The sequence below is a fragment of the Aegilops tauschii genome, chromosome 7, assembly GCF_002575655.3.
Source record: "Aegilops tauschii subsp. strangulata cultivar AL8/78 chromosome 7, Aet v6.0, whole genome shotgun sequence".
NCBI classification, from domain to species: domain Eukaryota; kingdom Viridiplantae; phylum Streptophyta; class Magnoliopsida; order Poales; family Poaceae; genus Aegilops; species Aegilops tauschii.
The window spans coordinates 551,615,052-551,626,634 of NC_053041.3; the positions used below are offsets into that span (position 1 = coordinate 551,615,052).

Here is an 11,583-nt window from a genome sequence, read left to right on the forward strand (position 1 = left end):
TCCTCTGATATGTCCAACTTTCCCAAAGCTTCCTCCAAGGGAGATCGAGACGACCTTCCCCTGTCAGATTCCGTCCCTCTGCCTCCGGCGGTCGCCGCCGCCATCGTCCCAGAATCACAGGAGCGCACCGTCGAAGAAGATCGAACGAGCGCCGGCTAGGTTCACTCGAAACGTCGCCAGAGATATTAGGTTTTTCGGGAAAAGGATGTTTGGTGCGGCATTGATCTCTCTATTCTAAAAAAATCCTACTGCTTGTACGTGGGCGTCCGGCATGCAACTACATGTGAGAGTGCCTGCAAGCACCTCAACATACAACTAGTCTATTCGCAACACACACACGCGCGCACGCGCAGAGAGAACTAGTGCCAGACAAACTTTAGAAATAAGATCCTACCACTCACGCGCACCGCTATGGTTGACTTGTAGAATTCCAAAAATGCCATTTCTGAGCATCCACTGCTCTCTTTTTTCTTTCCTCCGGTTGTTCATGTTCTCTATACTACTCCCTCCGTTCCTAAATATTTGTCTTTTTAGAGATTTCAAATGAACTACTACATACAGATGTATATAGACATATTTTAGAGTATAGATTCACTCATTTTGCTCCGTATGCAGTCACCTGTTGAAATCTCTAGAAAGACAAATATTTAGAAATGGAGGGAGTACTTGTCAATATTTTCCGTGTGATGCTATGATTGACTTATATATTTTTTAAACATCATTTTTAGCATCAACCTTGTGGATTTTATCGTGTGGTTGTCTTTTATTTCTGTTAGCCAATATTCTTGTGCAGCCCAACTACAGAGTACATATAGAGAAGTGATAAAATCAAGTTGTCACACAATTCTAATAATATATAAATGGTGTGTATACTACTCCCTCCTTGATTCCATCTACATCCGGTTGAGCGACAATTAATATGGGACAGAGGGAGTACTATGGATAATTGTTTCCTTTTTTACATCAAACTTAATCGCTTCCTACTTATTGTAGCAAAGTCTAACCGACCTTTGAGCAAGGCCTCGCCTTGAACCCTAGTTACTTTTTGCATCTATTCAGAAAACTAATTATTGGGTTGGATACAAGCGAGGCCCATATAAATGTGCACAACAATGAACAAAAAAATGGATGGGCCAGCCCAGAGATGGAAAGGCCGACATCGTCGACTGAGAAATAATGGAAACATTGGGAATCAACCGACTGAAAACATCTCACGCGTCCACCACTTCCTCCACTTGCCACATGCCCTGTGGGGTCCGCACACCACTGACCGTTTCACCTTATCTCCTCCGAGCCCACCTTCTCCTACCTCCTCGATCCTGCCATGGATCCCCCCTTATCCTACCTTCCCTACCCAGCCATGGATCCCCTCTTCTCCTACCTCCCGATTCCACCATCGATGTGCCTCCCTCGATGCACCCAAATCGACGGTGTCCATATGCACCCCAAGAGATCAAGCTTAGGATAGCTTACTACAAAGCTAGCGCGAGGTTGTTGCATCAAGATTGCATCTCAACTCTCGCGTGCTGCAAGGCCAGGAAGAGACTGTTGCAAGTCTTTGCTTTAAGCCGGCATCCCAAATCCGGCGAGCTCCAGGCGGTGTGCTGCAAGGGCAGAGGTGTGGCTGCTGCAGGCTGACATAGCAGCTCCAGCAAGCACCAGAACAGCGTGCTGCAAGGAAGTGTGTAGCCGGCATCGCAACTCCGACAGGCACCAAGATGCCGTGCTGCAAGGCCGGGGCGTGGTTGCTGCAACTTTAGTGAGTTTCGAACGGCATGCTAAAGGGGCATGCTTGCTGCAAACTTGGTGAGTTTCAAAGGACATGTTGAATGCCGGTGCGTGGCAACATCTGCTATGTTCCTGAAACATGAAGAATGTTTACGGCAACATGACTCGTGTTGCAAAGTTGGGCACAACCGACAGCAGATCGGACGCGGCTAAATTTCTCCGCGCCTCAGCCGACTAACAAGTTACGTGTAGCATGCGCCGAGGGATCGGCTGAGATGGAGGTGCCCCCATGAAGGGTGCAGAGACCGGGAGACTTGCTCTTTCTTGAAAAAAGAAACTCATATGCTTTAAACATTCTGAAACTGCTTTTCTTTTCTAGTCTAGACTAGATGCAAACTGCTTAGCGGTTCAGATATCGCCATCAGCCAAATATACCCCGACCTGGCGCTCCGCGGATCAGGATAAGATGAACAATTTTGTCAATGTCAAGGAGGTGATGTTGCCATGTCATGTGGCCACAGGTAATCTAAAGAACTCAGGCGGTCGGTGTCGTGTGCATTACTCCAATCCTGGTCATGCTCCAAGTCAATCACAGAGCGCGTTGGCATTGCACCGCGGACGCAGCACGCACATCACGCGTGCCATCAGAGCGTGTACGGATAGACCCGGAGCGTCGAATCAGCACCTGATCCAAAGTGAGATTCCATCATCAGCACACTGCCGACACGCACCTGTCCTCATCAGCGCCTTAAACCAGATGCGAGACGCAGCACCACACGACATGCAAATGAATTCAGGCAATCAAGCTGCCCCCCGCTTGCTTACAGTGCCTGCAACAGCACGGGCAAAGGGCAATTTCGTGTGGGTGCGGCACCAGCCAGCCAAGGCCATTGCGCACTTGCACCGCACCCGTGTGACCCTACGGTCACTTGTTCGAAGCTGGAAGCTTCTTCACCTGACACTGACAGATAACGTGCCCGGTGTCGTCTCAGATATCACCGACCAAATTAACAAACTGTAACCACGGCTGGACCGGTGAGCCGCTGCAGCATCACCCGACATTCATTTCCGAAAAAGAGAAAAAAAAGGCTTTTCACCGGCATCACTGTATAAGAAGGGTGCTAAATATATACAGAATGGAAGCTAGGGTAAATGAAAATCTATTGCAAACGAACGGCGGCGGCAGAGGGTTTCTGTTGCTACTTTTTATGCACAGGAAGTCCGGGCTGGAGCGGCACCTAGCAACGACGGGGGCAGGAAAAGAAACGAAAAATGGGCGGGGGTGGAGTTTCCTGAAGGCTGCGGCATCACATCGCGGCTGCAAATCCTTTTCTTTATCAGCTGGTTCTATTAAGTAGTACGCCCGATCACCGACCATATCTTGTATCCCTGGAGAAAGCATCATACATTAGAAAGAGTCGGAATTGAAAGAGAAAGAAGATAACTCGATCAAGTTTGTTGTTATACAAAAGCAAATTCTATAAATCGGAAGGTGACAATCATGCTGAATTTGATGGTTAGCCTCAAAATACTACTCCTTGCAGCATAAAATCCCCACACAAAAATTGTGTTGGCAGCTAAATCTGAAGTCCTAAACAGCTGCTCATGCATACAGAACAGATAGGAGAAGATGGTTAATACAGGAAGCAGTTTCCCACAAAAAAAAAAATACAGAAAGCAGTCATATTGGTGATGGTTTGGACTAGTATGCAGCTATTGGGTACTCCCTCCATTCTGAATTATAAGATGTTTCGAATATTTCAATATGGACTACATACGGATTGAAATGAATGAACCAACACACTAAAACAGCTATAATAGAGAACGGAGGGAGTACTTGTGTACTTTAGGACCATGTGGTTACAATATAAGAATAGCAGATTTTCTATACTGACCTGTAATGGAAACTGGCCATTCTTCCTGGTGTTGCCATACTAGGTACTGCCCCTGTAACAATGTACTCATCATCAATTTCATCAAATCTGAGTTCCCTCAGGTCAACAGCTTGTGTCGGAACCTCGAGATTGAAGTTCTCCAGATGAGCCTGATTGCTGTTCCTCCTTCCACTTCCTCTATTGTCCCTTCCTCTCCCTCTTCTTCGGCTCCTTGGATATCTACAAAAAGCCTTGCAACAAATAAAAGACCACCACTTCCTCCTAACCCTGCGGAGCACTTCATAGTCATCTCCAGTATCATCATCCCCATATTCAATGACATAGTCTCCGAGAACGATGCCATTAGGAACTTGTGCATGTATTGTGCTCAAGACATCCACGATATCAGAAGATTGCTGGAAGTTGTCCCAATCGACTTGCCTGGCAGGGTCGATTTCTGAAGGGCGTGAATCTGGATGCTTTTGTTGTGTGTGCTTCTGAAGCTCATTGAAGTTGCCAGTAAAGGAGCAGCAATCCTCTTCACAGCATCTCTTCTTCTGGTTAAGATGCAGACGAGCCTCGCTGATTACAATCCACCCGATAACATCACCTCTGCACAACGGGCAACTTGGGCGATTGTTTGCGTGAGACGACACGATGTGGATGCTATCAAGAGGGGCCACAGCTATAGACGAGACCTTGACATTGGCAGGCAGCTCATAAGCACCTTTGAACCTCTCAAGACAGTTGGAGCGGGTCTGGTCGGTGTCGCACACAAACGGCCTGCAGCCCTTCTCATAAGATGTGCACCTCAGTAGGACTGCATTGTGGGGGTAATCCAGACAGATTGGGCAGGTAACGTCCTCCTTCCAGCTTTTGTCGAGATGTATGTCGAGGTCAAAAGAGCTGGGCCTCACCACCTTCTTCACCATCAGGTTTCCTGAACCCATGTCGAACTTGGTAGCAGAACTCGTGTCCGTTAACAGATGCAACTTTTCATCACAGCCTGCATGGCATCAACAAGCAAAACAGATAATTAGCACCGAGTTGTTCCTTTCTAAACATAGCATATCTGTTCCATACACAGCAAAGCGACGCATTTAGCACTTTCATCAATACAGAGCATAGTAGCTGATGAATGATGACAGTCTATGTATGGCACAATGAAGACATCTTCAGTACCAAATCAGTCCATGTAATCATTAATTTTCCCATAAGCTCTTTTGATCCGCTAATGATTTGCTAAGAGTCCATTTCATTTATGCTAAAAAACAAAAACTAAAAAGAGAATCCCGGCCCAACCCCCTAACGCAAGTGCTGCTGGTTTTGCTACCGTCGTCCGATTTCAACCCCCCAAGATCATCATAGCCCTCTGACCAAAACCAGCCATCCATCCTACCAATGAAAATCATAACACGAGAAATCCTAACAACAGAAATGGAAATCAGTAAAGCAAAATCCCAAATAAAAGTCGATCTGGGTGGTCACTGACCCAAAACTAATCAAAACTCCTAACCAGCCCCTTCAATCCGCATCTGGGCAGGGCGCCTCACCGGCCGCGCGGAGGAGATCGGGATGGAGCCGCCCGTCAAATCAAATCACGCTACGCGAGTATATTCGCGGCCTAAACCCCGGAGCTCTAGGAATCACTCCAGCCCACCAAAAGCAGCGGCGAGGGGGGCTAAACAAACAGCCCCAAAATCCACCGGAACGAAATCCGCGGAGCACGCGCGCCGCGCGGCATCCCCACAAAATCTCTTCCGAAACCCAACAACCCGTAGGGGGAGAAGCGGGTCGACCGGCCAGGAGCGCCGATCGCCCCAAGGGGACAGCAGAGGACGTCGAAATCCAGCGGCAAAAAATGGGCGGAGGGAGGGGGAGGAGGGCCGTACCGTCGCCGCTGGCGCCGCCGCGGCGCGGGGTAGGTGGCGGTGGTGGGAGGGGAGACGAGAGGGAGAGGGAGGGGAGAGGTGAGGGGAGTTGAAAAAACCGTACCCTCCTACAGCTCGCACGCACGCACGCACGCTCGCCAAGGACTTCCGAGGTGGTGGTGGTGATGATGCAGCCACCCTCTCCCTCTCTCTCTCCCTCTCTCTCTCCCTCTTCTCTTTTCTACTCGCGCATCCAAGTCGCCATCCATTTCGGCTCTTCCGTTCAGTTTTCTTATACCGGGTCGCACTCCCCTTTCCTCTGCCTTTTTTCCCTTCCTTTTTCACGGGAAAATCGACCCTTTTGTTTTTTCTGTTACTATTATTTTAATTTTTCTCCAGGTTATTAGTCCCTCAGTTCACAAATATAAAGATATTTTGGATATTTAATATGCGTTATGTACGGACTGAAATGAATGAGCAAACACAGTAAAACATGTTTATATACATCTGATTCAGAAAAAAAAATGTTTGCCCCGCGAGGTGCTCGGACTCCTCGATTCCGATCCGGAGTGCCATCGCATTTTTGAGGCGGTGTCGGCGGGCGTCCGTCTTCGCCGAGGCGGATGACATAGCGGAGGATCTTGTTGTCATCAGCGGTGAGCGAAAGTGGCTCCAATCTGCATGATCCGTAGGCGGGCCGGCTGGAGGCTGGTAGCTGCGGCTGCGGCTTGGCGTGTGGGCAAAAGCACCCAACGCGCCAGGGAGGAGCAAGGCCTAGAGGTGTCGAGAACCATCGGTTGCCCCGCTATCTAACTGGGGAGGGCATGGACAGCTGCCCATCCGGGCCACTAGGGGAGGCCGTGGAGCTTGAGTTGTCGCCCCTGTCCATCTGCAACCAAACGAGGGGCAATGCGGAGTGCGAGCTCCTCGTCGTCCAGAGCAGATGAGCTGAAATCCTCCTTAAGGAGCATTGCCCAGTCGATTGGATCGAACACGATGTCGGAACCACTGCCGGAGCCGGCCATGGTGGAGGGGATGGGACGAGGACGGGCAGTGAGACAACGGACGGTGTAAACAAAGCGGTTGAGAAGAGTGTGGACTTTGACTAGGGTTTGAACTGAAGTGGGGTATTTATGGGGACGCGGTGAAGACAGGGGTAGGCCAACGTGGGCCAGATCCGACATGATGGACGTGTCCGGACCATCCACACATATGGACTGAGTTTTGAGGGTGCCGAACAACCTGAACATATAAGCTAGTTTGAGGTGCCCTGTTGGGTGATTTGGATGGTCCGGTTGTAGATGATGTGATAACTTTACTGTTCAATTAAGGACAGGGCCATGTTTGTGCAATTCATATTTGAAGGCACATTTGAAAACTTTACCGTTCAATTAAGGACAGGGCCATGTTTGTGCAATTCATATTCGAAGGCACATTTGAAAACTTTACCGTTCAATTAAGGACAGGGCCATGTTCGTGCAATTCATATTCGAAGGCACATTTGAAACATGCACTTACTTTAGAGACACGGAGTAAACCGGAATGTTCCCATGGAATCGTCAAATGCGTTTTGCGTAGGCAGTGGAGATTGTGTGTGGGAGAATATGAAAGCGTTTTGCGCGCAGAGCAGAATAATAAGTTGGGAAAGGGACGGCCGGACGGTTGACGTGTGGAGGAAGAACATGGCATATGCCAATTGAAAAAAGAAAGCAAGACTCCGTTACAACTCAACCACAGACACAAAATTCACACCTGCTACCACCTCTTACTCTAATCTACTGCCATCAGGTATGAAATGTGGACGCAGGCAACTCGAGTTTAGTATGTGGAAGAAATGGGTGGCGGTAAAACTTCACACGGCCCGGTCACTACTCCAGAGTAGTACCCGCGTTAGGTGAGGAGACCCCGACCTCCTGCTACATTTCATCTGCAAATGTCACGTTTGTGGGATCACACTGAAGCAACCTCTCGGTCTACCTCAGCGAAGATCGTTCAAGCTCAAAAGACTCAAAACGGAATCCAACAAGGCCACATATCATTTTCTCGACAAGTCGTCATACGCTGCATTACAATTTAGTCAGTCTCCCCGTCGCCACAAGACTAGTCATAGGTTCAACTGGGCTGAACGGTGTAAATAGTAGTAGTGTCGATACCAGCAGCCACACAAAACTTCGACAAAGGACGCCATTATTCTAGATAGATATCATCGACAAAACACACCCATGGCGCAAGGGAAGTAGTGCTGGAGCTCCGCAGACTGCTGCTCCTACAGGAAGAGCGGGCGTCGCGACTAGTACGGGACGTTCTTGGGGAGGTTCCGGATCACGTTGCTCTTCATCCCGATCTTCGTCCTCATCGTCTCCACCCCGCTCTTGTTCATCGCTCGGAGCACCTTCAGCCTCACCATCTGCTCCTTGGACTGGACCGTCACCAAACCCATGCTCTTGTAGCTGAAGATGGGGAACAGAAACCACAACACAATTAAACCTAAGAAGAGTTTTGGCAATTTATGGTAGCAACATGATGAAGATACTTGAATGGAAGGATGAAAAATGCAGGACTCAGACCTGGAAGCCAGGGAAAGCGCAAGGGCACGATCTGCTGCAACCGAAGGCCGTGGCTTCTGGCGGTAGTAGCGAATGAACTCTCGGGAACCAAGAGTCGTCACGCGTCTTCCCTTCTCGCTCTTGCTTGTGATCACAAGCTCGGATCCACCACCTCCCAGTTCAATGCTGTTGTCCATGTCACCCGCAGTAACCAGCTGCTTACCCTCCACATCCACATAGCTGCAATGAGAATAAAACCAGGCCGTTAGGTGATAGATGTGCGCAGACTCCACACATTTCACCACTAAAGGATAATTCATAACCTATACTGTCCACAACTACTACGTAACTGTGATTTAGTGGACAGATGAAACAAAAAATGCAAACCTAAGCATTCCAGACTAACTTTAGTCAATTCTCAACATAATTGGCTAATTAACAGAATACAATTATCAACAGCAGTTCAGCTTCAATCTAAGCATTCATAGAACAGATAAGAAAGAGCCAACGCAAAGAGCCTAGAATTTGAGAAACATATGCTAAAATGAGTATGTTCTCCAACAGGATGTCACAAAGAAATCCTCTCAGAAGCCAAACTGGAACCCTAATGTGATCAAAACTAATGATCTTATACAGGAAACAAGAAGGCAAGTAACAATTTTGTGAGAAGAAACTTTTAATACAAAGTTTAGCCCAGTACAAACCTGCTGCTGTAATCATAGAAATCCTCAAGGTCAGCATCTTCATCCTCCCCACCATCTCCATAACGTAACTTGCAGTGACCTTTTGCATCCATATGCTTCCTGACAGCCTCAAGACTTTGAAAAGGCTGGCATCTGTCATTGCAGTAGAGGCACATAAAGTCACGCTTCACCTGCAGGAAGAATAACCAATACAAGATGATGTTAAAAAACATGCAACTAGCGAACATGAACCATTAGTACTGGCGGGAAAATGCCTACCTTCAGTCCGACATATATAAGAAGGCCATTGGGATCTTTCAAGTATTCACTGTCAGGTATGAAGAAACCATGCTTTTTGTGCATATGGATCATGCAGTCCTCTATGTTGTCATGCTTGAGATCACACATGAAGCAGTCCGAGGGATCCAACATTTCAAGATCAGCCATCTCATCATCTGATTTAGAGTCCTCATCAACTTGCATGTTTGAAGTAGACTCCAGCTCACTTGGGTCCACTTCAACCCACTCTTCCTCCTCATCCTCATCCTCATCTTCATCTTCTTCCATTGCAGAGGGGGCTCTACGAGGAACTCGCTCAGGAAGTGGCTTGACTACTGCAGCAGTGGAGGCATTGGGCTCCTGGGAAGCTCTCAAGAGATGTGATCGCGTGGTGAGATGTTGGGCATGAGCTTTTGCACTCCTGTACCCTTTTCCACAAAGAGCACAGCTGTAAGACATCGGAGGAGCAATGGTAGAGTTGCTCCCCTCTGCTAAAACAGTTTGTCTAGCAATAAAGAGAGCCTCGGTAACTCCAGGAACTCCAGCCACCTGAGAAACAGTGAATGTCAAAATGATGCACAACAGAAATGCAGCACTGAGGTAAGCAAGAAGCAACAAAATAAAACAGTTCCCAGGAACGTGCTACAGGTAAAGTTGTCAAGTTGATCATAGAGAAATACAATAGCAATTTTCCCTCTGTAGGGTTTAATTGCCAGCTAACAGAGTATCTGGAAACAAACAATTAAATCGACTTGCCTCCATTTTGTTCAACTGAACTTGCCTACCACAAGGTCCTTTACAGATAAGGAATATAGTTTCTTCTCCAATAAGTAAGATAATCCTACCTCATCCTCTAACAAAATTAGACATGTATAATCTACAGCTGGGACAAGCTACAGCCTGCAGGGCATCATCTCATGAACAAAGCAGGCCTGTATAACATTTCTTCCAGGAACAGATTGGTGCATTCCAAAAGACAAATCACAGCTAGCCCTTTTTCTACGATCTTAACCAAAGCAGAGTAGGAAGCTTGCACATAGCCTCCTTTCTTAAGTTGACAGTATAGAGTATACCTAAAATTTCTAATTAAACTGCTCACCCTGCAATCTAGTGCCTCCAGTTACCTCAAAACAATGAGCAAAAAAATACTCATTCTGATCATCCATGAGCACTAACACGAGCCAGCCGCCTAAACCTAACAAAACAAGCAATAAAAATTCGCAGGGGAAGTGTTTGCGCAGGCCTACTAGGCATCACAATCTCCGCCCCAGAAGCGCGCAACGCATCACATACCCATTTATATCGCCTGCGGAACGCATCATCGGCTGCTACCTAACACGAACCCTAACGGAAAACACACACCAATCCCGCGGGACCGGCGCGGGGAAGACGGTGGTAAGCATACTACCTTGCGCTTGAGGTTGTAGCGGTGCCACTCGGAGCGGTAGTGGAGGCGCTGCTCCTCCTCCTCCTCGAACGCCGCGTTGCAGGCGTTGCAGGTCACCGTCGGCATCTTGGCCGCCTCTTCCTGCCCCCTCGGGTACGGCTCGGACCAAGCTTCGGCGGGCTGGCGGGCGGTGGCGGCGAGGTGGTGGCGGCGGTCGCGGGGAGTCCTCGGCTTGGGGTTGCGTTTCTCTCTTTCGCGGTGTGGTTTGGAGTGGTGGCGGCGGGGGCGGCTGGAGGAGAGGAAGCCAACTAGGCGAGGGCGAGGGGGGGACGCGCTCGGCGGTGACGTGGGCGCTTGGGTCAGGCCTCCTCTACCGCCTCTAGGTTTGGGCCTTTATTGGGCTCTCGGTCGTTGGCGCTTAGGCAGGCTTTAGCCGCGTCGTAAGGCAAAGCCCATTCACGGCTTTCAGCTCCGCAACACGTTCGGCACTTCTATTTGGCTGGCGCTTATAAACCCCTCAAAATAACCTTGGTCACATTCTATAATCCTGGGTCGGAATCCCTACGTATCCCTAAAAAGAAATGTGTGCAATCAATCATATGCATGAGTTTATTGAATAAGAAGCAATTTCTGTTCATGAGTTCTTACTCGGTTGCTGTTCGCATCGCCGCCGTCGGCATACACAGCAAAGTCTCTGCTAGATTTGTAGGCGTCGTCGAAGGAGTCCATCGGCGCACACTATAACACGTGAACATGCAAATCAGATTATAACCACACACAAAATATATAACTAAGAATGTGCATTCGATTGAACTGTAGTCAAAGTCACAGTTGCTATTTTGACTACACATTTTCAAAAACATGACCTATTTTACGTTAATATGCATGATAGAATCCGGTAAGAATATGACATAACCTATCTATGTTGCCAAATCAAGTTTTCTTTTTGACGGCATTGCCCTTATTTGGTGTAAACTATCAACACTACTTATGCCTAGGAGGAACTAGTGAATGCAACTAAAAGAATACCGGATGTTTTGGAGATTAGCTCTTGTGCACTGACTTCCAAACTAGTGGTCTACTTCGATAAACACATTTTTTTTCTTCATAAAAGCTGTGTACGATATATAAATCTGTGATAGTCTCTAGGTACATTTTGTCCGTTTGCATGAACTTTGAATAACAGGTGAATCCAATCACAAGAAGGCTAAATCT

The 11,583-nt window shown here is 48.0% G+C and overlaps 2 protein-coding genes across 4 annotated transcripts; both read right to left on the reverse strand.

The window, feature by feature from the left end:
- Positions 1-2,793: 2,793 nt before the first annotated feature.
- LOC109745367 (uncharacterized) lies at positions 2,794-5,742 on the reverse strand. 2 transcript variants are annotated; one of them, XM_020304481.4, is made up of 3 exons: positions 5,495-5,742; positions 3,624-4,608; positions 2,794-3,117 (listed from the first exon to the last, which is right to left on the reverse strand). In XM_020304481.4, the coding sequence occupies exons 2-3, from the start codon at positions 4,550-4,552 to the stop codon at positions 3,096-3,098; spliced, it is 951 nt and encodes a 316-aa protein (XP_020160070.1). In that variant the 5' UTR covers positions 4,553-4,608; positions 5,495-5,742; the 3' UTR covers positions 2,794-3,095. The 2 variants fall into 2 exon arrangements, with proteins under 2 accessions (XP_020160070.1, XP_020160071.1); XM_020304482.4 differs by having other exon boundaries at positions 5,598-5,736.
- Positions 5,743-7,488: 1,746 nt separating this feature from the next.
- Positions 7,489-10,711, reverse strand: LOC109745368 (cytoplasmic 60S subunit biogenesis factor REI1 homolog 1). Of its 2 annotated transcripts, none has more exons than XM_020304483.3 (5): positions 10,390-10,711; positions 8,982-9,530; positions 8,724-8,893; positions 8,041-8,259; positions 7,489-7,923 (listed from the first exon to the last, which is right to left on the reverse strand). In XM_020304483.3, the coding sequence occupies exons 1-5, from the start codon at positions 10,492-10,494 to the stop codon at positions 7,764-7,766; spliced, it is 1,203 nt and encodes a 400-aa protein (XP_020160072.1). In that variant the 5' UTR covers positions 10,495-10,711; the 3' UTR covers positions 7,489-7,763. The 2 variants fall into 2 exon arrangements, with proteins under 2 accessions (XP_020160072.1, XP_073361243.1); XM_073505142.1 differs by having other exon boundaries at positions 8,982-9,576; positions 9,662-10,643.
- Between the last annotated feature and the right edge of the window lie 872 nt (positions 10,712-11,583).